This window comes from Tympanuchus pallidicinctus, unplaced genomic scaffold (genome assembly GCF_026119805.1).
Source record: "Tympanuchus pallidicinctus isolate F22 unplaced genomic scaffold, pur_lepc_1.0 scaffold22, whole genome shotgun sequence".
Classification (NCBI taxonomy): domain Eukaryota; kingdom Metazoa; phylum Chordata; class Aves; order Galliformes; family Phasianidae; genus Tympanuchus; species Tympanuchus pallidicinctus.
This window is the reverse complement of record NW_026294739.1, coordinates 14,774,525-14,801,818: the sequence shown is the minus strand read 5'-3', so window position 1 is coordinate 14,801,818 and position 27,294 is coordinate 14,774,525. Positions and strand designations below refer to the sequence as shown.

The 27,294-nt window shown below is 44.4% G+C and overlaps 1 protein-coding gene across 4 annotated transcripts in view; it reads right to left on the bottom strand.

The window, feature by feature from the left end:
- DIS3L2 (DIS3 like 3'-5' exoribonuclease 2) overlaps nucleotides 1-27,294 on the bottom strand; it is a 165,779-nt gene that overhangs the window by 40,147 nt on the left and 98,338 nt on the right. For all 4 annotated transcript variants that reach the window (XM_052686880.1, XM_052686879.1, XM_052686882.1 and 1 more), the window contains exons 12-14: nucleotides 22,304-22,416; nucleotides 16,277-16,384; nucleotides 12,308-12,541 (exon numbers count right to left, since the gene is read on the bottom strand). In XM_052686880.1, coding sequence (XP_052542840.1) covers nucleotides 12,308-12,541; nucleotides 16,277-16,384; nucleotides 22,304-22,416 — 455 coding nt within the window. The remainder of the gene's footprint in view (nucleotides 1-12,307; nucleotides 12,542-16,276; nucleotides 16,385-22,303; nucleotides 22,417-27,294) is intronic.

Below are 27,294 nucleotides of genomic sequence, written 5' to 3'. Positions count from 1 at the left end.
CAGACAATGCACAAAGAGCCAGTAAATTCTAAGAGTGTAGAACAGGAGAAGGGATTAAGCCTGGTGATTAAATTAGGTGACGCATGAATACGTTCCAATGCACAACATCACTCAAGCACTGGACAAAACATATGGCAACAATGGAAAGCACTGCCCACGAGGTCACCTTTAATATGATTAGCCATGGACGCTCGGAATGAGCTCTCCGAGTACCAGCGCGCTAACCCTGAAAGCCTTTGAGGCTGCGAGCCCTGTGCCGACGGCTGCTGTGTGCTAAGCCATGTGCCCAAGGCCATTGAAAGGGGACAAAACCCAGGAGCCCGGCAGGAGGGGAGCGCGCTGAGAGCGGCTTTGTTCCCGTCCCGCATGGCACCAGTGGGAGCCGTCCCCAGGGTGCCCGTGTGGCAGCTGGGTCACCTCGTGGGCTCCCCTGTTCCGCTTGGACTTTTCAACTCGGCTGGCCTGCATTCACCGGCACGGCTCGTCTCTTTGAAGAGGGAGAAAGCGCCTCATCCATCACTGACACCAAGGGAGTTAATTCACTTCTTTACAACTGGAAAGGCTTTTGCTGCGAGCAGGAGGGAGCGCAGGAAGAGTAATGAAATCCAAAAGGGAGCCAAATGATGCTTTCCTCTGAGAGAAGCCAGCGCTGGCAGCACTTGCTGCTGGCACGGCCGGCGGTGGGTGAAAGGAGACTCTTTTGTGGTATGCCATTAGTTACTTCCAAGGCCTCGGTTCATGTTTACCACAGCCACTGTGTTACTTCACTTGGTATTTTTTTCCAGTCCTGTTGATTGTACTGCAGAATTGACTAAAAGTTCATTTGGAAGCCTCGCTCACAGAAAGCAGAAACAAATTGCTTTTCGAATGGACTAATTTTTTTCTTCCCTAAACCAAGCCCCACACTTCTTTCCATCAACCCAACCTAGGGCAGAAATCCCTACTTACAGCTGAAGGGCAGAGACCCCTGTCTGGCTGTGACCACAGCAGCTGGGTGAAAAAAAACACAGTTGCCACCACAACAGAACAAGAGATGACAGTCCTGCTCCAGGGCAGGTTCAGGTTGGATATTAGGAGAAATGTCTTCTCAGAAAGAGTGGTGGTGCACTGGTATAGGCTGCCCAGGGAGATGGGGCAGTGACCATCCCAATCACCACTCAAGAACCATGGAGATGTGGGCATGGTGGGGATGGGATGGGGTTGGACTTGGTAATCTTAGAGATCTTTTCCAACCTTAACGATTCTGTGATTCTAATTATCTGTGGGGAGCTCAAGGTGCATAAAAGAGCATCTCACACCCCAGAATTCCCCAGCACAGTGCAGCACTGCAGCTAGGTGCAGTAACACATATTACAACAGCCAGCAGGTTGTCTTGTTGACTGCAATGAACATAAATGTTGGACGAGATTCAAGATAACCTCGTGTGAATCACCCTGCTTGATGAGTGGGCTAAAGTCAGGTGAGCCCTGCAGACTGCTGAACTCTTCCCCAGTGGACCTTGGCTCATTAAGTGTCTGCAGGCCTTTGGTGTTTCAGATTCCAGGCAGTGACTAATCAGGAACACGTGAGGGAAGGGTCCAGGGGCAAATTTCTTCCATGTCTCTTGTAGATGGCTGCGTGGCTGAAAGTCATGGACATATCTCCTGAAGGAAACACCTCCTACAGGCCCCAGCAGCTACAAAGCAATGACAAATGTGGCTCAGGATCATTGCCAGCTGAGCTCCTCCTGTCGCCAAGGAAAGGAAAGAATCTTCTCCTAAAGCTCTTTCCAGATTTACATTTCCAGGATGCCATAGCTGCAGGCATCGGCATCCAGGCAAAGCACATTCCAGGCATCGGCACACAGTCACAGCTGACATTCAGCAAGCTGTGAAATGTCTGTCCTCTCATCGATCTCTCTAAGAGATCTAACAGAGGAGGATCACATGGACTTTGACAAGACCTGTCAGCGCTGAAGATCAAACCTCCTCCCTGTCAGACAAAGTAGACTGCGCACAACACTGTAGGGAACCAGCTTTAGTGGGGGGTTGGACTCGATGATCCCCAGAGGTTCCTTCCAATCCCTACAGATCTGTGATTCATATGTTAGTGCTCAAAAATATCTGGGGTAGCACTTCCATAAAGGAGGGCAAAGTTTTTCTTTTGGGCAAACAAAAAATGCCCTCCTCTAACATAAAGCAACAAGTGAAGTATTCATGATGGTTGGGTGATATACGTGTGGCAGCACCCATTTGATGGCACTTTTTATCAAGCCTTCCCCCTTGGAGTTGTATTTTGTACCCATCACTATGTTACCAGCATTGCAAATATTACTCTAGAAAACACTGCTTCTCAGTGCTCAGTCCAAAGCAAGCTACAAACAGCAAGAGCAAGGATAAACCAGGCCCAACAGAATACCAAGCCAAAACTGTGCAAAAAAATCCAAAACCACTAAACCAAATAATTTGGTTGTAAGAGCTGCCTTTTCTTCAACAATTTTCCTGAAGGGCTGAAGCCCAGATGGTGTTACTGAGTCCAGACGGTGTTACTGTGCCCAGTCACTTGGGGGCTGGGTAAGTCCCCTCTTTGCTGCAATGCCCAGCTGCAGCTGGGAGCCTTCAGCTCAAGGGAAGGAAGGTTATCCGGCAGCTTCTTGGTGGAGCAGCCATTTCTCCCTACAAAACAAGCAGAGCAGGGAAGGTTTAACACAACTCCACCTGCTGAATTTCTTCACCCCAAGAAGCCTGTACAATCATGGGAGCACACCACATGGACATCAACTGTTTTTCTGCTGCATCCAATCTGGGGAGAGTCCATTCAGACACCAGATTTCCATCTGGCCTCTCTCAGCATTCAATGCCTTCGAGATGTTCAAGGCTTCAAGATACTGAAGACTACCAAGTTTTCACAAAGCTTGGAAGACGTTACAGTGGCAGAAACCACTCTTCCCTGTGATGGTCCTGTGTCGGTCGGATGCTCATCCCACAGGTTCCATGCTGTTTTGCATTCTTTGAGCAGAAGACTCATCTGTCTGCTGCCTCAACAAGCTGCAATACCATCATGCTTATGACCCTTAAACCATTTCAAGGAACCTTTACAAATGCTTGAGAATCTGAAGAAATGACCATAATGTACAAAAAATCCAATGTTGGTCCTCTGAGTAAAAGCAGTTTGACAGCAGAACTACTTGCCACCATGGACTACAGATCCATCATCGTGGCCACCTCTCGCTCTCACCATTAACTCTCCACCTTAGTTAACCACCTATCTGTTGCCTATTGACTTACTTTAAAAAAGAAACAAAAAAACACCAACAACAAAAGCCCTAAAGAGCAAGGCAATGTGAGCACAGTTTAAGGACTATCAACCATCACTTTCAGTAATGTTTGAAAATAATAAAAAACAGAGAGTTGAAGTGAAAATTCAAAACCTCAAAGTAATTTCAACCATACCATACACGAGAAGGGAAAAGTTTATACATGATGCAACAGAAAAAATGACTCACTTTTCTAAATGCCAAAGCCTGGTTTAGTTCATTCTCTCTTCTATACCTGCTAAACACATCACTGAGAGAAACCATTTAATAAATGGCATCTTTTTAAATCCCATTTTAGCCACTTAAGCATTTTATTTCCTAGTATTGTGGGTGAGCTCCTACCCTAACATGCTAATTAAAAGCAAAGCGCTAGCTGCATCAATGGAGCTCTCTCAGAAAAGAAAGGAGAGTCCTGAGATTAAAACAGAGACCTTGAAATTGAGGTGAAACTGCAGCCGTCAAGCTAATGCAAAACCTCCTGTTGATGCATGGGAGTGAGAATGTCTCTGTCAGAGGGCTGATCCCAGCATTGCCACAGGACACCCAATAAGCTGCAGCTCTGCAGTCCTCAAGAAAAGCCAGATCAGAGGGATCAAATCCCATGATGCAAATAGTTTATTTCAATTGTCAAGGAAGGCACAAATCACAATTTGTTTCACTCAGGCTAGGCTGGCTTTTAAAACAAACAAACAAACGTGACTGCTTGGTAAGTCTGTACTTCTGAGACAGGAACAAGTTTTTCAATTCTAGTTAAAGGAGTCACCCACAAAAACCTTTCATGGTGATTTTGCATGGTTGCTTTCTTCCAGATGTCTGAAGTCTCTCAAACCACTCTAGCCTAGCAAACCCCTGAGACTACTTCCTCGCCACCGCTTCATTTTCAAGTGACCATCAATTTAACAGAAACCCATCACAGACCTGCAATGGACTGCAACTGATTCTGCTGGTAATAAATTGGCACAAAATTGGCAATAAATCTGCTACCATCCCAGATCCAAACCAGAAAATACCTTCAGAGGACATAGTTTAATACTACCATCAAGTTTTCAGATGTTGACAATGCAACTTATGAATATGTATATCTGGGGAGGAATCAATAGCTGTGTCTGGAGATGGGAACAGGCAGCACCACGGCATCATGCTGCCTCTTTTACAACCCAGCAAAGCACCACACAAAGGAGTGCATGCAGGAAAGAGGTCTTTACAAAATATGAAGTACTGATAAATCTCAAAAACAAAGTGCAAAGTAGACAAACAATCTTAACTAGGAAGTTATGTTTCACTGTCCCATTTTACACAATTACATATTCAGGGGAAAACTACACTCTGAATTGCACTCATATGCTAGAAGAACTTCCTTATTACCACGGGAAGATGCAGAGAAGTGGAAGATAAATGATCTAGATTACTAAAGACAGATTCTCAGTCACTTGCTTTCAAAACAAAAGCAATGGGTTGCTCAACAAAATGCACTCCCAATGAATCACTGCAAACTTTAGCAGGGCATATCATTCCAGGAGACATGGGCTTGGAGTTGGAAAGTTTAAAGACAAACCCAAAAATGGACTTGAGCAGCACTGGCTTCCTCAAATCAGGCAAAATGGGCTCCATTCTCAGCTCTGCTGCTGGGATTTTGCCTAAAACTCTTGTAGTCTCATTTCAGAGGGCCCTGGAAAGCACAGGTGCTCTCTGAGCTTCTTTGTATTTCAGCATTCGTATGTTACATGAGAAAAGATAAAGTGTCCCAGAGCTCAGGAGAAATGATCATGCCCACAGACACTTGATAAAGTGAGCTGTGGTCATGGAAACAAAGAATTCTTCCCCCCCCCCACTCTCACTTGGGAACTGAAATGAGGAATCACAGAACTGCAACGTCTGAATCTTTCAACTCCTTCCAAACGTTGTCTTTTGTCATTATACAATTAGCCTTTCTTCCATTTACTGCTAGGTGGAACAGAACTGGCTCTGACAAAGAGCTGCTACATCTTCACCTACGGCAGACTGATCACATTTGAACTTATATCACTCAACACACACTGACTCCATCTAAACAGAATGATGGATTAGCCATGCAGTCAGCAATAATTAATACCTGAAAAAAAACCTTGTCAAGTTCAAATACGTGACAAATGCAATCTGAAGCAACAGAGGACTTTCTGATGACGTCTGTTCATCTCTGGGCAAGAAAAAAAACAACAATCAACTGGAAAGCAAGACACACCGAGAGCAAGGACAGCTTCCTCATCAAGAAATGCAAAATCAGAATTTTGTTCTGCAGCCCACATGCAGCACTACACAAACATTTAGAACCAGTCTGCCTGTTCTGAACCTCTTGAAGTACAGCCAGCAGAAGCCTCTTCTCTTCCCACTAACCTGAAAAATAGCACTGAGAGCTAGATCAAGCACCGAATCCTCTGCTCACCCCTAGCTAACAGCTTCATGTCTGAGCCATATCCCTTCACACCAAGGCAGCACCTACAACAGATGCCCTCTCCCTCATCCACAGACACTCAGTGCTGTCTGAAGTCCCCAAGAGCGGCTCACCCCAGGCTGCTGACCCACCTGTGACTGGACAGTCCAGGAACACAAGTGGTGTCTCCATGTGCAAACTTTGCAGGAGCTTCTGGTACGTGATAGATTTAATACAGCTAGGAGGTCAAGATGTGTTTATTTGATTACAAAAAACCACTTGCATATGACCAGAGAATGCGAATTCGTCAGTCAGCAGCTGGAATACTCCAACAAGAATAGAAAAAGTTGTAACACGCTCTAGCTCCACAGGTGGTGAATCAGTGCTGGAGCACCGCTGTGTGGGGAGCTCTTTCCTGGATGTGTTTGCCCGGACATCCGGCTGCAGTGGCTCCCAGCACAACGCTCTACAGCCCAGTCCTACACTCCAGTGTCCCGCTCCCTGCTCCTGCTGGAGCCAACTTGGCCACTTCACCACCTGCTCTTGCTGTGACACAGCTGCTCAGCTCCAGAAGAAGGATCAGAGAACGGCAGGACAAGTGTGAGGACATCAATCCTACTCACACTCCCGGGTGCATTTGGTTAAAATCCCGGGGTAAAAGACCCTCCGTGATTAGATTCTGAAGGCTTTCTACTCAAAATCCCAACTTCAACAAAATATTGTAATGCCTACTGGCAATGCAGTCTTCTCCACACACACAGAAAGCTGCTCAGCCCACACAGACCCAGCTCCATAACATGACCTCACAGTGCCTCCAGTGTGTGTGCAAACTGCCTGACCTGAGCTGCTGGCTGCTCCTGACAGCGATGGCATTTCCTACTGGCCTGCAAAGGACCACTTTCCCTGTGGTATCGTAGGAAAGGCATTTTGAAAATCCTTCCTACTTCACTAACTCACCTTTGCAAATGCATTTTGATTACTCCTGCAGGGAAGAGCAGCAGCTCCCAGAAGACAGCTATGGCCTTCGATGCTCATTCTGATGTATTAACTGGGGCTATGCAAAAGACTATCAAAATCCCCAAAGGAAATTAATCTCCAAATACATCCAACATCCCCCCAGCTGCCTAATGTATCACACAGTATAAGCAACTGTCCATAATGATCGCACAGCACCTGCTGTCCCCATTCTGGGTATCAGCAACGTCTCTTTAACCAGACATCAAAGAAAAGCATTAGACAATGGCAGAATTGTGATAGGAAGTGAATAGTGAAAGCCCCTTGTCAGTCTGCATTTCCATTTATCTCACAGCACTGTACGTGCAGCCCATCCTGCCTCACACACCATTGCTGTAGCAGCATCTTTAGGAGGCATCATGGCAATTCCTGAGATTTTATAAATGAGCCTTTTGCTTTTTCTCCCAAGCCAACCCATGTGGCTGTGTACACACCTCAGCCTATCCTGGGGAAACCGAACACGAGATGAATTTGGTACCCACTGTCCAATGTTCCCACCAGAACCAAGCACAGTCTCAAGCCAAAGCACCTCCTGTTCTTATACAGACATTCTGCATTCAGCGCACAATGGCTGCTTAACTGGCTCTCCTCATAGAAACATTTACTACCTCCACGCAGCAAAAAGACTACATGATCTGAATGCTTACCTTACAAACACAAAGCAGAAAATGTAACAAAATGTCTAATGATTATTTCTAGCTACTACTCATACTGGAATAGTTCAGTGGTGATGGTAATCAATCCCTGACTTTTGAGACTTCCAAGCTAACAGCATTTAGCAGCAGTTAACTCTTTAAAAATCTGTTTCTGTCCCATCCCAGCAGCCACAAAATCCCAATTTCCCAACATACAAGATCACATCCTGCACATACAATGTGCCTCCTCCTCACCTCCTATGTGTTTGGCTTCTCAGAACTGTTTGAATCAAGCAGAATCTATTCTGAGAGGTTCAAAAGCTATACAGATGTGGTGAGTCGATGCAGTACAGAATACAACTAGGAGCCTTGGTGCTGGCATGCTGCTAGCACACATTCCTGTACTGGGGTCACACATTTCCTACAGCAGCAACACTTCTATGTTGGGAGTCGCACCAATTCTAATTAAACAATTCTTCAAGATCACTTATTTCCTTATCCCCAGCAGCCACTGCATAGAACACTAGCAAGGTCTCCAGCATGGTGCAGAGGTACACCACCACAATTTTTACTGTTACTCAAAACAATAAGAAACCCATAGGGAAAAGCAATGCTTGCTCAGATGAGGTGACACTGACCCAGCACAGAGCCCAGAACAAGCAGAAGCCAGACCACTTCACTACCAATTCAGTCCTTGCATTTGCATAACAGTCTCATATTTGCCATCTTTATCCTTCTTCCTTTCTTTTTTCACATTCACTTGCAAAGCTGAACACCTTTGTGCAGAAAACAAGGAGAAGAGCTATTCTATCAAACAACTGAAAGCCACCAACAAAATAATGTGCAATGCAAATGTGCTTTGGGTTCTTCACACAATGAACTTTGGTCAAAGCCAACATTTTGAGCACACAGGTCTAAGTGCATTGGCAAAGGCAGAATCACCGGCACAACCACCTCTCACAGCTCAACAGTTGTCATAGAGACAGATCAGCATCTCGGGGCATTCTCATTTTAAATACGCACTGAAATCCCTTTGAACCTGTCTCTTTGTGGGCATCTGTCCTTGTGATTCATTTATAAACTGCCGAAGCCAAAAAGAGAACCATTTATCAGCAGGTCTCCTCTAGGCAGGCTTGAGCTAAGGAGCTTTTCTATAAACTTGATGGTTCTTTTTTAACAGCAAGTTTCTATCTGATTCTCTGGCTAGTGTTTCTAAAAGCTGTGGTTTGGGGAAGTGATCCAGCTTGAAAGTAACGCGGCCAGGAAAAAAAGAAAAGTTGTGAGGAGTGCTCACTTTGGTTTTTAAACCAGGTCAAATCCCTGCTCCACTTTTATAGCACGAGTGCACTGAGAGCTGCAAGAGGACAGCAGAGGGGTGGCACTTTGTGCTTTGGGGCAGGAGGGAGGCAAGGAGCAGACGATGCCATAAATACCCAAATACTTTGGCTCAAAGCCACAGCATAAAGCAAGTCCTGCCTTTACATCTCAAAGCTGCAGCTCCAAAGGAGAAAGAAAAGAAATACCTTCATCTCTGCTTGCGTGGACAAAGTTTTGTAAGCTCCTTAGCTGCTGAAGATGCAAAGACTTTAAACCTTTAAAAATCAGTGCTCAGCTGCCTTCTGGAGCTAGCAAGCCAGCATATATGCTATATAACTATATGCTAGGAAAAAAGCCCCAGAAGACGACTACGGGAACAGCACGATCCCATAGAGCATCAGATATGTGTCTCAGGTTGCACAGAAGGTCCTCAGACTGAAGGTCCAAGGGAGGTGGACTCCCCTCTTAAAGACTGTTGAAAGGAAATAAGGGAAAAAAAAAAGAGTGGCAGGTCTGCAGGTTGCCATGACCAGGACCAAATTGGAGCAGGAATTCAAAATTTCACAACCCTATATTGATACTGCATTGACAAATCCTTAGCTTTCAAGACTGCATCTGTAATTTTTCTCAAGGTTTGCTGACTGATTCAGATGTGCTGTTCCCACATTATCCAAAAAAATATTCTTCAACTGTTGAGCTACAGAGATTCCTGCATCTAAAATTACTGCTGAAGGAGAGCTATGGGCAAGCAAATGCTGCTCTCACATTAGGTCACAAAAACGCAGTAGCAATGTTCAGACAGGAAACTTTCCCCTCATCACAACATGAAATCATTAAGGTTGGAAAATACCACAAAGATCACAAAGTCCAAATGTCAACCCATCCCCATCGTGCCCACTGACCACGTGCCTCAGTGCCACAACTCCTCAGCCCTTGAACTCCTCCAGGGATGGTGACTCCCCCATCTCCCTGGGCAGCCTGGGATGAAACTTTTCCTAATACCCAACGTGAACTGCTTCAAAAGAGAGATGTTCTCAGTTTTGGGGAATTGATCCTAAATTATATGGATGCTACAGGGGAAATAAATATCATCGCTAAGGGGAAACTGAGGCAGGCAGGGAGAGCACCAGCCCAAGGCCACCACGGCCAATGGCAAAGCAGGAAGGGAGACTCTTCTCCTAATGATTTTCTTCATACTAACAGGAAGCACAAGAGCACGTCACACTGAGAAATGGCAGGGTGGGAGTTAGGAAAAAAGCTCATCACTGTTCAGTAGGGAGTGACCCCTAGGCAGAACTCAAACATAACGCAATGTATAGGAAGAGGGCTCACATCCCTTGGAAAGAAAAAAAGCACAGGAGTCACCCATGCCCAGCCACCCCCTCCCTTAATACTATGGGATGATCATTTCCTTTCCTCACATATTTATTTGGAATCAGATAATTCATTGCCCCCAGTTTCCTGCTGGAGTTTGTCTTCCATTGTTCAGGATTTACATTACTCAACAGGAAATCAGTGAGAGGTCCAGAGATTAGAAAGGTGCGTTTCCCATTTGGGCCCACCCCTGAGGCTGGAAGTCAGACCCAGATCAGAGCAGCATCCATGGGAACTCAAAGTGGGGAAACAAAGGGAGACGGACTAATCTCATTCTACTCCTGGTTACAGACTGCTTTGTCCCACCACCATACACTGGACGTGTCCACATACACACCCCTCAAATACTGCTTTTATTCAGGCCTTACATTAACAGCTTTTCCCATGCGTTGAGCAGGACGTAGTTTATCAAATGTAGCTACCATGGCAGCACTTGAAAAGAGTAAGTACAGTGAGAGTATTCCTTGAACTAGAATACACTCCTTCTCAAGGACCATTACTTTCACCCTGACATTCTTGCCAGGGGAGACAGATTCTGTACAGTGTAAAAAGCCTCTTGTGAAGTATAATTCAGTTCATCACACCACCTAGGAAGCAGGCTGACTGGGAATGAGCCCCTTTAGAAGTGGCTTTTAACCCAAATCTCACAAGTGATGCTTCAACACTTCCTCTTTCATGGCTCCTCCACAACAGCACAGAGCAAAACAAAACACCGCCAATCTGTTACGGGGTATCACTGGAACAGGATGCTTCCCTGGCCAAATCCTCCCATTTAAAATGTCACAAGTGTTTTAAAACATATCCTGAGGTTAGTTTGATAACAGGTACTAAAGTCAAGCACATAGGGTGTCTGTTCAGCACACTAAGCTTGTGTAACGACTTGTGTAATGCAAACTGCATTTTTCCAGCACTCAGCCTGCTTGGAAACAAAAGCCCAGCTTATTAGCCACTGCATGATAAATATCAATGATATTTATTCCTATCTGTTCCTAAAAAGTTTTAAACAATCTCTGCATGATTTCAAAATGAGAGTCTGATTTCCAAAAATAGTTTAGGAACAGACTGCTTCTTTCAAGCAAAGGAGGAGCCTGACCAAAAGCTCTTGTCTCCAGGCTTATTTGTGAGCTTCTAACCAGTCCTTAAGGACCTTCAATGCATGCAGGCAAAACAGCCCTGGCCACCACAACTCTTACACCAAAAGATTGATCTTAAAGTATAACCCCCACCTCTGAAATTCAAAACACAGATGTCTCATCTTGTCTGTCCTGGAATGGTGACACTGCATTGCCTCCTCTTGACAGCAGCTCCACCAGATTAAGCCATATGCTCTGCCAAGGAAGTTCACCGATTACAGACACTGGCTGCTCTCCCTCCCTACAATCAGACCATGCTTTCTCACAACTGGAGACAATACTACAGCCCTGAATAAAATGGAAGAATTGCAACATACCTCTTACATACAATAGTCCTGTTTATACGTCTCGGTATGCTAGCTTCTTTCTCAGCAATACAATTATGTTGACTCGTGCTCCTTTTGCAATATGAAACAATAGAGCTTCCTTATATCAAGAGATGACTTTGTTTCCTGGTCGGGAAGGCCACTGGGTTCTATGAATTACAGGAATCTCCTATCCACAAAACCTGTCCGCAGCCACCTCAGAGCAGCAGAACCTCAAATGCAGAGTATTTTTGCTGTAGTAATCTAAAATAACTGGATCTACTTGTTGTGTGTGTCATTTCTATTTTACAACCAATACGAGACTACTTAAATTGTCCCAGACACAAAACCTCCTCACTCACATTTCTTCCCTCTGAACCACACTCACTTATAAACATTAGCTTAGATAACATTCTAGTCATTTTCCCTCTCAGAGAACTGCTATGAAAGAGTGGAAAACACAAGTACTGCAAGCACCACAATAAATGTGGAGGATAACTGTTCACAGTGTGATGTGCACTAAGGATATCCAAACGACACTGCTGTGATTGGTTTTGCTGCACCAGTTACTTACCAAGTTTGCTATAGTTTCAGGATCCTGAGTAATACTGGAAGATGGACCACTCCTCAAAACACAGCCTTTTATTTGTTTCCTTTCATCCTACCTGGTGCTTTTGGTGCACGTTTTTATATTTTGACACCATTTTGATACCATTTTTCAGACGCCATTAGCACACCTCCTCACCTTCCTGTTCCAGCCCACCTTTCCCTTGGAGTTGTTATTCTATCAGGAAATTCTAAAGGAATACAACAGCAAATCCCACCTGGTCGAGGCGCAGAGCACCGTCGATGAAGCGCTGCTTGCGGAGGTGCTGGGCGATGCGATGCAGATTCAGCACAGCTTGCTGGATCTCGGCTACTGAGTGCTGAGGGGAGATAGGGGGCAGTTCTTCAGGTGAGAACACCTTCGTGGGGTTTTCTATCATGCTCTGTGCGTGGTCGTAGCTCAGCTTTGCACAGGAGCAGATGACTGTCCGCCCAAACCATTCGTCAAGGATCTGAAACACAGGAAAGTATAGGCAGATCTAAAGGCTTCCACTGCACAAAAGCTTGAGAGGTTGTACCAACAGTGAAAAGAATGACAACAGACCTCACCACTAATTTGCATTGCTGAGTAAAGATCTTCTCATACTGAAGCAATCAGAAGGCTCTTTAGATTCTCTAGTAATGTGTATAGGCATGATAAAGTCTTTCTCTCACACTGGAAATGGCCCCAGTCTTCTCCCCCTATCTGGATTCCCTCTTTGATAAAGAACTACACCAGAAACCAGCTAGCAGACTCAAAGCTCAATAAATGCAGGGGTGGCAACAGACAGAGATACCTGCACATGCAAAGAAGGATCTCTTATCTGAAAACAGAAGATTGCTTGAAGATTGGGAACGAGGGGCTGGCCCTAAAGGACTGCTGTGTGGTCACATTCACACAAAGCTACAGGGACTGTAGCGTCTGCCTGGCACTTGTGAAAGTGCATGAATAGGATTTTGGTGGGTCTGGAGGAAAGATGGACTGTCACTGATCCCTTAGTTCTCCTAATAAGCTTATGGTGTGAGACCAAACTCAAGCCAGGAAGTGTCTTAAGCTCCCAAAATAATTTCAGAATCTAGAGGAAAATCATGGAAAAATCACTTACAAAATTTTAAGCAGAAGTCGCTCCCATTTTAAGCTCCATACGAGAAAACCAGTGTGAAAGAAGCGATTCAGAATTATTCCTTAGTGCAGAAGGGATATATAAGAACTCAAAAGCTCATCTAACCAGTGAGAAGGTGCAGAGGAACAAAGGGCTGAATGCTCTTCAGAAAAGTCAAGAGCACTGGCAGGAGGAGGGCTCTGGAGAGGGATGCAGTCTGTGATCAACCATTCAAAGCACAAGCGCTCAGCCAACGAGTGGAGAATTGTAATTCTGTGTTAGGTACAAGTACCACCTTACCACTTCATCAGCACAAGAGAATAAGGTAAATCCTGCAAGTGACAGTGTGAAGCACAGCCATCTGTAAAACAGACTCTTCAAGGACACTGCTTTTTCTCTTAAAAAGAAAGGACTGAATCCCCAAGACACCTCTGCTGTCTCCCTCCCCATGCCCCCTACCATAAGTACAGTACAGCTCAGATCTCTGAAAGTCTCAGGACATTTAAGCTCGTTTTCAATAAGAAAGTGTCCTGATGGACGGGATGCAGCAAGTGATACCCTATGATGTGAAGTGCTCAGATCCTCAGCTCATGGTTATTGCGTGTGTGACCCCTACCTACACACAAGGACAAACAAAGGAAGAGAAAGGCACCAAGCTGGTCAGAAAGGTGCTGCAAAATTCCTGGCAGCACCTGCTCCATGCTCTGTTGCATCCCATTCAGTGTGGTTAGGCTTCTTGCAGTGATGAGGGATCCATATCGGGAAGGTCAGCAACATCTGATGACATCTGCCAGATACCCAAAATCTCCTGCTATTAAACAACCAAGGGCTGTGATATGGAAGAAGCTGATCTGCACTTTGAGACTGACTTTTGAAATTATTACTTAGCTGGTAACAGTTACTTCAGACATACAGTGCAGGGATGGTAGTCAGGCACCAAGAAGGTTCCTTGCTGAGAAAGGCTGAGCAGCCTTCACTTGAGCTGAGCACTTCTACAGAACCTCCAATTGCAATAGGCAACACTTTTCAACTTGCTGTTCCAACGCTTTCAGATGCTGCTCCTATTTCCTGTCAGCTGCTCCATCTCCTGCTATTAACTTCTGCACTTCCAGCTATTAACTTCTGCACCAAATGCCACTATCAGTTCATGTGTGCCAAACTCTCTGAGAAGGAGCACTTCCTCCAGTCCCTGGGCTAGCAGTGCGAGCCAGGTCTGAAGATACATGGTGCTTTTGGTCATTGATTTCCAAGAACTTGCTCTGTTCCTAGCAGGAGGCAATGAACCGGATTTCCACTTTGCTGCCTGAACTTGAAGCTTTCAACAAAATCTTATTTTTCTGCTTGCTTAGACGAGGCCAAATATTTCAGAGCTCCACTCACTTCCTTGTAAGATGAGAGATGCAGCATATTGAGCCCCAGGAACAGAACAAGAATGTCAGATCTCAGGCTACATTCAGATTGTGCTTCAAAACATCAGCAGACAGTAACAAAAAGAGTTCCATCGTTTGTTTGTAATATAATATGTAAAGAAAGATGTAATATCTTTCTGTTGACTGCACACAGGTTCCAAACAGGAACGTGCCACGCTGTTCCTAAAAACGCCCAGCTCTCATCTGAACAACAGCACAGGCTCAGCAATACAGCTAATGCCTTTGCCCTTGGAAAGTCATCCCAGACACATCACGCCACACTGTCCCACTGGAGTCCACGGAGCTACATGGAGTACTGCTCAGGCAAAATTTTGTTACACTCCTGGTTACACTCCTGATGACAACTCCAGAATGCAAAAGCTGAGCCTGGCATTACTTTTCTATAAGAAACAATAAACAAAAATTCTACCAACAGCTGCATTCAGGAGAGGAACCTGCTGTCTTTTCCCTGGGAGATGCACAGGCTCTGGACGTACTTGCTTTGGAGCACTGACAGTGGGAGCTCAGAGGGGAAACGCAGGAGATCTATTCTGTCCCACCTCAGAGACAAGCTCCTCTTCGCATCAACTGACTTCAGCCAAGGCTGCCATCCCTGCAAAGCCTCCAAGGAGAAACCTGGCTGCTCAGACACCTGCATGCAGTCTGCTTCCCCAGGTCTTGTCCCAGAGCACTGCTTCTGCTGGGATCAGTCACCTCCATAGGCAAAGCTTGGTGCTGCGATCCTTCTACCTCCTTACTGGCCATACAGGGTCAGTACAAATGCTGTTTGAAAAGCAAATAGTGGGTACATTGCAGGGAATAAAAGACAGAATTTAATTAAAAGCTTATTTTAATTAAGACTTGACTATTAGCTGTCCAAAGAGCACTCAGAGTCAATAAAAGCCCCACCAAGTAGCAACAATTAGAAGGTCCCAGGAGTAATCATGCTGCCACTACAGGAAGCGGAATCTTTTTCATGGTGAACAAATAAAATCCACTTCAGTGCCAGAGCTGGAGAGACACAGATACAGGACTGAAACCATAAAGCATAAAAGAAGATTCAGTATCCATTAGGGCAGCATGGACCCAATGATCACCACAGAGGAGATTGCCAGTCTGTTACTAATATTGTAGGAGAGGGAGAGAAATCAAGAGAGTTGAAGGCAGCTTGCTGCAAAGCTGATCTCCAGGAACAATACAGCATGTAGAGATGGAGTATGCCTTTGCTGAAGAGCTATCACACTCTACATGTATCAGTGTAATTTGCAGCACAGATGAGGAATGAAAGACTCTGTTTACCAGGGAGACCACAGAGGGATCCTTACTCACCGCAGAGCACAACTGCCTGCAAGCACAATGCGGGGTTGGATTCAGGGAGAAACATCTTGTCCCAGACTACTAGCTGTGCCTGACTGCTGGAAATATGATATTAAATGTATGAGTGACCTGGCATGGAGCTGGAAATCCTCCATTTCTATGCTCTTCCTTTTCCTACCACGTTGTGAGATTTTTGCAGTCATCAGTAAGACAAGATATAGGGACAGTCCTACATCCTCTGTTACTGTTCTCCAATAAGTCCCTTGCTATCCAGCTGGCAGTTATGGGGTGGCATTTTTACCACTCTGTTTGCAAGGTTAGGTTCTGGCCACTGAGGCAGGACTGATGAGCAGGATGCCTGCTTTGCTGCTTGACTTACCTTGCCTCTTGGAGTCACCTTCCACATCACAGAGAACGTCAGCCGGTCTCGCATGGGATTGAGACTGCACAGCTCCTCACAGAGCAGCTTGGGAAGCATTGGGATCACCTGGAAGAGAAGAGGAAACTCAGTGCTGAAGAAGCATCGTGGTGTCAGTAACAACCTGAAGAGCTTGGATTTGGGAACTGCACCTTTTGCTTTGCCACTAATGACTGCACCAGGCAAGTAAAGCAAGTCTGAGGCTGCTTTCTGCAAAGCGTAAATGAAATTGTTCCCACGCATCACAGGAGCGTGCACGGCTCTAATAAGGATTGAGCTGTGCTTTGCAGCACAGACAGGAATGCATAGATGTTGGTGAGATAAACAAAAGCACCTGTTCTGTGACTACTGAACACGGTGTTTGCAAACAGAAGGAGAACAATTACTATTTTCCTGTGTTAAGCTCTGCTTGAACAAAATGTCAGCCAACAGAAATTCCTGGCAGAGATGTTTTTGCTTGCACTCTAATTCCTTACAACCAATCAATATCGCAGCTGTTGATCACTGAATTTCCAAACTACGTATTACTCACACGACTGCAGCAGCAAAGCAAAAGTGCAGAAAGTATAATCATGGAATCATTAAGGTTGGAAAAGACCTCTAAGATGGTCAACTCCAACCCCAGCCCATCCCCACCATGCCCGTAACCACGTCCCTCAGTGCCACATCTCCACATTTCCTGAACAGCCCCAGGGATGGTGACTCCTTCACCTCCATGGGCAGCCTGTGCCAGTGCCTCATCACATATTCACACTATAGCAAAGCTGAGGAGCTCCAAGTCTTTCTGCCTTCCCTGAGTTATTTCCCCGGTGAAGCCAGAAGTAAACCTAAAATTTAGAAGCAGTTTAATGAAGCAAACCTAATTATTACAGCTCAACATTCTCATTTCTCATTATTAACCTTTAAAAGGAAGCAGTAAGTGCCCTCAAAGAAGAAGTACCTGCTTCTTGGTTCTACTCTGGGTGGTAAGGTGGGCTGGTACTTTCCAGAAAAGCACAGAAAGAAATGCTCTACACAAGTTTGCCACAAAGATATTTCAGCTATTTAATTCACCTTACTTTTGACTGCTCTACTGTGCGCCACACAGCACAGGAACAGCAGCAACCCCAGCTCTTCCAAACTCTGTCACACGGATCTCATGATTTCACAGACAACACTTTACATCTGGGTGTGAAGGAAACAACTGCTCTTCAACACAGAAGAAGAAAAAAAAGTCTCAGACGCCCATTTTCTCCTTAAGTGCACACAGTTGATATTTACCTTTTGCTTTGAAGGAAAGACTCCTAAAATATTTAATCACATTTGTGGTTTGGCACCGGGTGATGGCCATAAATCCATTCTAATTGCACAGTATATTAATGCCAAGAGGTTAACTGTACAGTCTCCAACTATCAAGGAGTCCCTTTCAACATGAATCAGCAGCGCCGGTTCAGCTGGGAGGTCACAGGGCACACATTATGATAAGCTGTTTCCCGCAACACAAAGGCAGTCAGCTCTGTTATTCCAGTTGTGCAAAGCACATTAACAATACTCATACATTCATAACTGACAGATTTGGTACGTGAGGGCTGCCATGCTGCCTGGAAGGGCCCACGCCACAGGGTTAGAAATGTAGCCCAAGCGATGCCAGCCCGTAGCAGAAAGGAGAGAAAGTAGCTTTCTAGACTATCGGAAATCCCTGCCTGTCTAGGATTGCCCATGACCTCCATGAGACCCCGAAGCTCAGGTCACAGTGAACAACGTGCTGGCAATTTAATAAAAGCTCCCAACCCTTTCCCATCCAAATTAAGGATGCTGTTACAAGCATCTGCCTCCATCTCTCCCCATTTGCCTTATGATTAATTTTTTGGCTCCCAGAGATGATGTTCTGTACTTACTGAATATCTTCATGCCTTTGCACATCCTCTCCCTTCACTTCTCCTGAGGCAATAACAGTCTGCTAGCAAAACGCAGACATGAAACATGAAAGCCCATCCACAAAGAACAGCCCGAGCGAAACAACAGGATGCGTGTTTTAAGTGTACTTGAGCAGGATTAATATCCAATTCAAGAGGCTATAATTCTACGGAAGGGCTTTCAATGATGTGAAACACAAGCAAAGCTTTAACTCAGATCATAATTACAGTGCTAAGTGCTCACTGAGAAATTAGCTATAACAAACCTACTGTTAAAAGGAGAAGCTCCAACCCATGTCACCCTTGTTTTGCAGGGAAGAAACTTCAGGCAAAGCAACTTAACCCAGGCAAGAAGTCGCCAAAGACAGCAAGAATTTCCTCTTCTGGCCTGATCCTCAGTGTGACTCAGTCACAGTCAAAAAGGATTCTTAGTAGTTGCAAGCCCAGCATTTAATGTACAAAGACATCACAATTGTGTCAGATTCAGAGAGTGAGATGTTATCCCAGGGGCTGCCCCGAAGGAACCATTGCAATAGGATTATTTTCATCTCTTTCTGAAAGAGACGCAGGATGAGAGGAGATTTCTTTAAGCATGCCTGTAATGCCCATGGAAGTTTTACAAAATAGCAGGGTTGCATGGCATCACCTCAAAAAAGCTGGGAGCAGGGGGTGTGTAAAAGTAGCTTGACCTAGAAGTGCAGTTAGAGCAGTCCAGAAGGGCTAGGGAAAAAACTAGGGAAAAAAGGGCAGCCCTCGGAAATCCTTTTTAGTGAACATATCCTAGAATCAAGGGCTGTAGAAAGGCTTGTGCTGTCTGGTTTCCAATCCCATCTCTCACTCAGACCAATAAAAGACATCATCTCTTCCCACCAGCCTAGCAGGACCCAAGGGATACGAAATGGGCACTTCTTCCAGCAAAAGGCTGATATCCACCAGGCTCACAGTTGCAAGTCTGCATTTCAAATCAGACCACATTTCTCTCTGTGTGAAATCTCCTTAGGCCCACTGCTGCTGTACCTGGCCGGAGCAGCAGAGCTCCAGCCCTGCCAGCCCCTCGAACAGCCAGGCAGGGGAACAGCCAAAGTTGGACAAGGCACTGCAGGGGTTTCCTACAGCACCGTCACCCTGGGCTTATAAAACACATGGCCTTCTTACCGTGGCCTGCAATGTACTTAACAGTTAGACCTCAGATGGAGGAGTCATTTCAGGCACAGAAACATCTATCCAACCTCCTTCTTGCAAGAGCCCTTTGGGCTGTTTTTTTGTTTGTTTGTTTTTGCTTTGCCTCTTAGGCTAGCAAAGCATTTCCAGCCTCCAAGTGCGAATTTCCAGCCTTAGATTTGTTCCTTGGGAGCATACGTACTGGGGTGATAAAACTTCACATTGCCTCTGAAATCAGAACCATCTGCTGCAGCCACGACACTCACTGGCCAAGTGCAGAGCCCAGTAGCCAGCGCGGCTCTGCTCACTGGACTTGTGGAGCAGTTTTGCAAGGAACAGAGGAGGAAAAAATCAATCAGGCCAGCAGGGAAAAGAGAACAAACTCCTCATTTTCAAAAGCCACACAGACAGTTTTGCTCGTCTCAAATAATCCCATTCTGCAACTGCCCTGCTGGTTGGTACAACCACTGTTGACTCCTGGGGTGACCTCATCTCTCCCATGGATCCTATGGGGAGGGACTGCATCAACCAGGAGCGCCCACCCCAGCACCAGGAGGAGGGTGCCAAGGTCTAACAATGGGGCGGGCTCAGCAAGTCTATTGCTTACACACTAACAGACACTCAGAGGAAATAGGCAATTTGTTTATGAGCCAAGATTTCTGCTTAAGAGTTATATCAACACTTCCATGAATTCAGATTTTGAGCAACTCTTTGTTACTCAGCCTGAGATTATCAAAATATCAACACCCCGACAACCTGCTGGTGTCAGAAGTGAATGACTCGAAGCCCTGGGACTCAGCACGGAGATAGACTTACAGATCACATCTTTGATCTCGAGTATAAAATAGTACCAATAAAATATTACACAGATTTATGGCTGACCTCTCATTCGAGCTGCTTCACACCTAAAATAACACTAAGGGATGTGCCAGAAAAGAGGAAACTGTTTAGGTTTTCTCGCTTCTTAAAATTTGATACACTCTTATTTCAAAAACTTTTGACTTTTATTAAATAGACCGCTAGCAATTACACAATAACTCCCCTTCTGGATACATGTCTCAGGAAAATTAAATATGTGGCTTACTTAACTTCTTTGGGAGGATTAGCATGGTGCTAACCTCTAGCAGAATCACAGCTGTCTTAGGAAACAATTCCATCAAAGGAAAGCATATTTTCTACAAGAGTCACACTACCATCTTGTTTTCAGACTGCTGGCTGCTTTCCTTTGCCCATCCTCTTGCTCCTTTTCATCTACTGCAATTAAAATAGTGACCAACGTTGTTCTTTAACAATCTAACCTGGTTTGTACTCTTAATATGCATTCTCTGCAAGGCAGTAGAGGGGGCAAAACACTATCCCTGGCTGAGAGGCCAAGGTAGGTGAAGAGCAATTGGAGATAATGGATGTGAGAAGGTAACATATAACTTATTGTAGGCATCACACATGGCTGGTGCTTGGGGAAAAAAAGCACTTAGAAGGAACAATTAACTTTTGAATTTAGCTACATTTTCATTAAAAATGTTTATTAAAAAAAAATCCTTCTTTCCAAAAAACTACATGCCTTCAAGCACGAGTGACATGCTGAGCGACAGCTATGGAATCACCCCTACCAGAGGTGGAAGCAGAGCATCACAGAGCCAAAGGCTTATTGACAGAGAGACTGTAGGGCTGGGAAGACTATGGTGCAAGAACTGCTGTTTCTGTGAGATACACACTGCTCCCCACTCCTGGAGAAGTCAATCTCTGGCAAGGTGATCATTCAGTGAGGTCACTCCTTGGTCTCAACTATGACCAATCCAGCTCAGACACTTCTGCGCTGCTCTCATGGCTGCTCCACACAACCCAGCAATTAGGATGTGCTTGTTTATATCAACAAAGATGCCCCAACATCTAGGAAGGGTTGTACTGTAAGTTCTTCCACTACCTGAAGCCAAGAGCCAAGCTTCCTGGCTTCAATTCATACACAGTACCTGCAATAGTTCATGAGCTAGAAAGGGTTTCTGCACATTCACCTAAAAATGAGACAAAAATAATCATCCATGGATGAAACACGGATGTTTCCTCTGCTCTAATATTATGCTCAAACTTGAACTTTTTTATGGTTTACAAGTCAACTTCAAAACTGAGTTTAATATTTGCTTCTGTTGTACTAAAATCTCTACAATTAAAAAAAAATCTTTTCAGTACATGGTGAGAAAGCATTGCTCCTCCATATGTGGGATACCAAGATGAAAGAAAACTGAAATACTGTGGTTCCTCAAGAAGTGAGATGACAAAACTCTCTATCACTACCACTATCTCCATTACTATTGCTATTCAGGTTGGATGTTAGGAAACACTTCTTCTCAGAAATAGTGGTTGTACATCTGCACAGGCTGCCCAGGGAGGAGGTGAAGTCATCATCCCTGGAAACGTTCAAGAGCCGTGGAGATGTGGCACTGAGGGATGTGGTCAGTGGGCATGGTGGGGGTCAGCTGGGGTTGGACTTGGTGACCTTGGCCCTTTCCCAACCTTAATAATACTATTATCCTATGATCTGCAAATTTTGAGCCTGCAACAGCAATGCAGAGAAACCAAGTAGGGCCGTGTCAAGGTTATCTCCAGCTTGTGATGATATAAACATAGCTTTAAAGCTATGGGACCTGAACTAGCTCCAGGTCAGCACAGCCCTCCCAGTTAAGCTGCTCCTAAGCTACCAAGCTCTGGCATACCTGAGTTTCTACCCACGGATTGCTGCTTCACGCACTGCTGTTTTCATGAGCTCTGAGCCAGTGCATAGCATTAAGTCTTGTGTTTGACTACACCAGTTCATCAATTTTTGTAGTTTTCTTGCAATAGTAACCAGATTTTGATTGATGACATCTGAAAACAAACTTGCAAAGGTAAAAGGAAAAAACAGTGCTCAGAAGAAAAGAAGAAAAGTTGTTCCTACCTTTTGCACTAAATAGACACTCGTTGCCCTCTCGCTCGCCACTCTATCCAGTGCTGTTTCTTCCAGTACAAAGTAGCTCACATCCGCAATGTGAACACCCACTTCAAAGTTCCCTGAAATCGTACAAGGAAGTCAGTAGGCTGCAGGTACAAATTCAGGCATTGAGGGAACTGGGGAATAGGGAATAATTCAATCCAGAAGTTACTTTTCCGAGGAAAAAGAAAATTATTAAAAAATAAAAACAAACAGTTTTGTGATCACAGCATTTTCTGCTGGATCACTTCTGGGAGACATTTCTTGTGATGTGTGAGTCCTGTACCAGCTGTACCACCAGGGAGACAGTAAAGAAAAGGAAAAGAAAATGACAATGTGATTTTCACAAATCTGTTTATCATTCTGACAAGTCTGAATGCTTTTGCATTTTGATCTCTCTGTATTGTTCTATGTAAATACTCTGACTCCTCTTCTCCCCCATATGCTATGCCTATAGCTCACAAAAATGGTATTTCCATCCATCTCTTCCCATCTGAGATGAAAACTATGGTTTCTCAGAACTACCAAATTCACCACCACTGTGACCACAGCTTACCTCATCCCACATCCATGTGTGAGTGCTCAGGCAGTGGTGGATGCGTGCAAGCCTTTAAAAACCATGTGGCTAAGTATTCACAGCCAAGACCTTATAATAGTGAGCTCTGCTGCCAGATATGGGATGTGGGACCCCACCTTGCAACCCCACAGGCGGTACAGGACACAAGTTTTGAGCCTGCCTTGGGATCTCAGAGCTGTACTTGCTTCCAATTCTCTCTGGGTCAAGTGCAAATTGCTGCTGATGTCCACAGAAGTCTTAAATAATTTAGTATCAGGCTATGCAGAAACGCAGCCTTCCACAAGAATATTCTCCCTGTTATCCTGCTTTATCCTCAGATTAGGCTCTTTGTCCTGCAACTACAGTCTACTCTAAAAGTATCTTAATTCAAAAGTTAGGCTAGAGAGGAGCATTACTGAGTTTATTGTGAGGTTTCAGCAATAATTTGAATTTGGAAGTAGCGATCATCCTCAGCCTTGGAAGTAATTAGTACTTCAGTCCAAAAAATTCTGGTCTGCTAATCCTCAAAGGAGCCCATTGACCTTTGTTTTCTCTGGAAGAATGAGACTAGATTTGAGGTGCTTATTTGTAGAACAGTTCTGAGTGTGGCGGGTTCCTAATTATAACATTCAGTTCTTTAGAGGAATTCACTAACTTTGTGGTATCTATAAATATTTTTTCTTTCTTCTATTTTTTTCCAAAAAGACAGCATAATAAGATACCATCCTGGTTCTAATCCTGTTTGTTTATACACCTTGCGAAGGATATTATCAAAGCCTTTCTCTCAAGTGTCACATTTTTGAAGGACAAATTGTTAATAGCCGATGTCACTACGCAGTGTATCTGCCTTGGTGTGCACCCAATGGGTAACAGTGCTGGATTTCAACAGAGCAGGAATGGGAAGAGGTGAATCATAGAGTCATTACGCTTGGAAACGACCTCTAAGATCACCAAGTCCAACCCCAACCCATCCCCACTGGACCCAGTGACCACGTACCTCAGTGCCACACCTCCAAGGTTCTTGAGCACCTCCAAGGACAGTGATTCTACCACTTTCCTGGACAACCTGCAACAGCTCCTCCAGTCAGTTTTATTAAGCTGTGTTCACATACACAAAGCACTCTCTAAAGTATTTTCTTGCTGCTTTCGTACCCTTGATAGAGCGGAGATGTAAAGGCAGCAGAAAATCACATGGAAGATGGGAGCACTGGGGTTTAGGTTTTTCCACATAACCTATAGTTGCTGGAAAGTCCTGCAGAGAGTAAATATCATGGCAGCAGGAGGAGAGGGCAGTAATCCCACTGCACACCAAGGGACAAATTCCACCACTCAGAAAGCTGGGAGAAAAGGCTGCAGATTAAATGGTTCACCTCAGAAAGCTGCCTACAGCTGTGTTGTGATATTATCAGATGCCCTGAAAGCTGCTCTACGTGGATTAGGCATCCAAGCCTGAAACTACTTAAACAGTAAGTCTTAGACTAACAATTCAACCGACAAGTCTAATATTACACAGTCTTGAAGCCAACACACTCAGAAGGTAAAAAAATATTGAACACTTTGAAGTCAATATTGTAATGTATTGACCCTGCAGGCAAATATTGACCAAAGGAAAGGAGAGGGGGTCATTACATCATGCCTTTAATCGCACTTTAATTCAATATGTGCGCTGTTACATACATGAACTTTTTGTCCTCGGTAGAAAATTGACAAACCAAAAAAGATCTCATTGCATGAGATAATAAAACATGGAGTTGGCCAACGAAAACACGTCGTGCGGAGTTAAATTTCACTCAGGTTTCCCACCAGAGGTTCTAAAAGCTGGGGTCAGCACGAGCCCCCTGCTTTTGAACTTTTAATGGAAATTCTATCTAAATATTTTGTTACATACATTGACATAATGCAAACTGGCAGCTCTTGGGTTTGCCTTGCTCAAGTATGAATCACCCCATTTCCCTCATCCCCCAACAAACTCAGACCAAGAAAAACTGAAGATACAGACAGCGATCAACTAATCTGATTTCCCCTGGATGTGCTGCAGAAAACACCAGCCTAAGCCTGCACAGAAATACCTGCTCTCTAGTGCTCTCCTGGTTTATTTGCCAATTAAAATGAATAGTATTTCTCTATCTACAAAGTTCTTCCACTAGGATTCTCTTTGAGGTTCGCAAACAGTTTTTCCAGTCTCATTAATTTTTATGACAAACACAAAAGGAGCATTTCACATTGTAAGTCCTATGCTATTTCCCAAAGAAAAAAGAATATGTGCCTTGAATGAAAGGAAAAGAGAGTTAAACCCTCCCACACTGAAAAAGTCTTGCCACAGAGAGGAGAGGGTCGGCAATGCGTGGACCAGACACTACACACTGCTACACTGCCTACTCCACACGCATTTTGATGACAAAATCTACTTCTCTAGCAAACATAGGCTTCGTATCTTGGCATGTAGTTCTCCATCCTGATTTCAATCTAAATTTCTCACAGAAAGGTGTATGTTACAAACCACACATTTGTCTGACCCAATTTACAATTCTACAATGAACCTAAAGCTGCACAACAAGCCCTAAAACTAGATATACACTACTAGTTTAATGACCTTTTTAATTTCTTGGAGTATCTACTTAAGAATATGTGGGGGATTAAGCCTGACACTTCATATAGCTGATACACTTAAGCAAGAGCAAAAGAGAGCATCTATTATAATAAGGTGCTCGGAGGGCTTCTTTCATTCAGGATCTCATAATTTCATTCATTTAAAATCATTTCATTTGAAGGTGGGTGCAGAACTCCATCACTATGAATCTAAAGAGTGGGAGACAATTAGCAATAGACAATGCAGTTTAGAATTGAGCAACATGTGGTATATTGGCCAACTGCACCCTATTTGCCTAGTTTGCACAGGCAGACCAGGCAGCAGAGATGGATAGCAGAGGGGAATATTATTTTAAAGGAGGTCTGCAAGTATGAAGAGGGAAATAGCTGGCCAAATCACTGACCAAAGAAACTCCCAGGCCAAAACTCTCTGCAAAAGGGATGGGTGGGATTTGTGGTGCCACTACATGCAGAGATGACCATTTCCTTTTTTGCTGACCACAGCATGAGTGGCTGGAATGGCAGAATGAAATGGACCTGAAATTCTCAAAGTTTCTTGAAGCCTGGATCTCCTCTGGATGCTTACCAAATGGCAAAGCTGCATCCCCCAGCACAATGCTGTGCTTCTTTAGAGAAGGTTCAGCTCCTTGATCTGAGAATCTGGTTTGTTTGAACTCACTCCAAAACCTTGTGTGCGTAACACTGATACGATGCTAAAAATCAAAGGACAATGGTTCAAGTGTGGCACCTAACAGAAGAACAAAGAACAAGCTGTTTCTTTTTTCTTCACTGATGATCTCAAGTACTACAGCAAAAGAGTTCAAAGACCTTTTTTCTTTTTTGTACGAAAGACAACTCTAAACAAAAAGGATTACCAAGAAGGAACTAGAAGAAAGGAGAAAGACCTTTGAGTCTGTAAATGTTCCATAAAAAAACTGTCAACCCAGCAAGCTGTATCAAGAATTTGCTCCAGGAATCAGAAAGTTGGGTTGAATATATCAGAACAGCAGTGAGTTAACACAATGGCAGCAAACCCTTCTCCATCTTCAGCACCCTAGTCACAAACACAGAGGGGAAGGCCAAGCACATTCATTTTGTACTCTGGCACGTGTAAATTTATGGACCACGGAATTTAAAAATGCTACTCCTTGAGGATAAGACAGCAACAGGTAATTCTCCAGCACGTGGATACGCACTTCTTTATTTCCATCTCACCTTCACTCATCACCCTTCTCAGGAGAGAATACAATCAACCAGAGCGTTACGTCAACTTCAAATCCAATACCAAGTTTTTTGTGCTAACAACTATTTCTGGAGACGTCTGCTACCTCTCAGTTAGGGAGATACAGGAAAGTTCAAAGCAGGTTGCAAAGAATTTGCTCCAGACAGAAAACAACCAGCTGCTTCCAGCAATTAAAGGCAGTTGACTTTTCTGAGGTTAGGCCAAACTCCTGCAGCAAATAATTACAGCTCTCCCTCATTCTCTGCCCTGTGGGTAGCTGGTGCTGCTCACTTATTTGCAAAGCAGTGCTTAGCATCTAGCAGAAGTAGGAAAAAGCTGCTGGAAGTAGCTAAGGATCATTGCAGATCATCAGCACGTGCTTTTAAATGAAAGATCTGACCCATGCACAAGCATCTGTTTCTCTTCAGGACATGCATGTACCACATGGGTACATCGATGGTCCAGGCATGGCAGCGTTCAGGTTGGGACAGGGGCAGAGAGAATGACAGCAAAAAAGAAAAAAGAAAAAAAGAAAAAGGAAAGAAAAAAGAAAAAAAAGAGCAATATGGAGGAGAAGAGATTAACACAAAA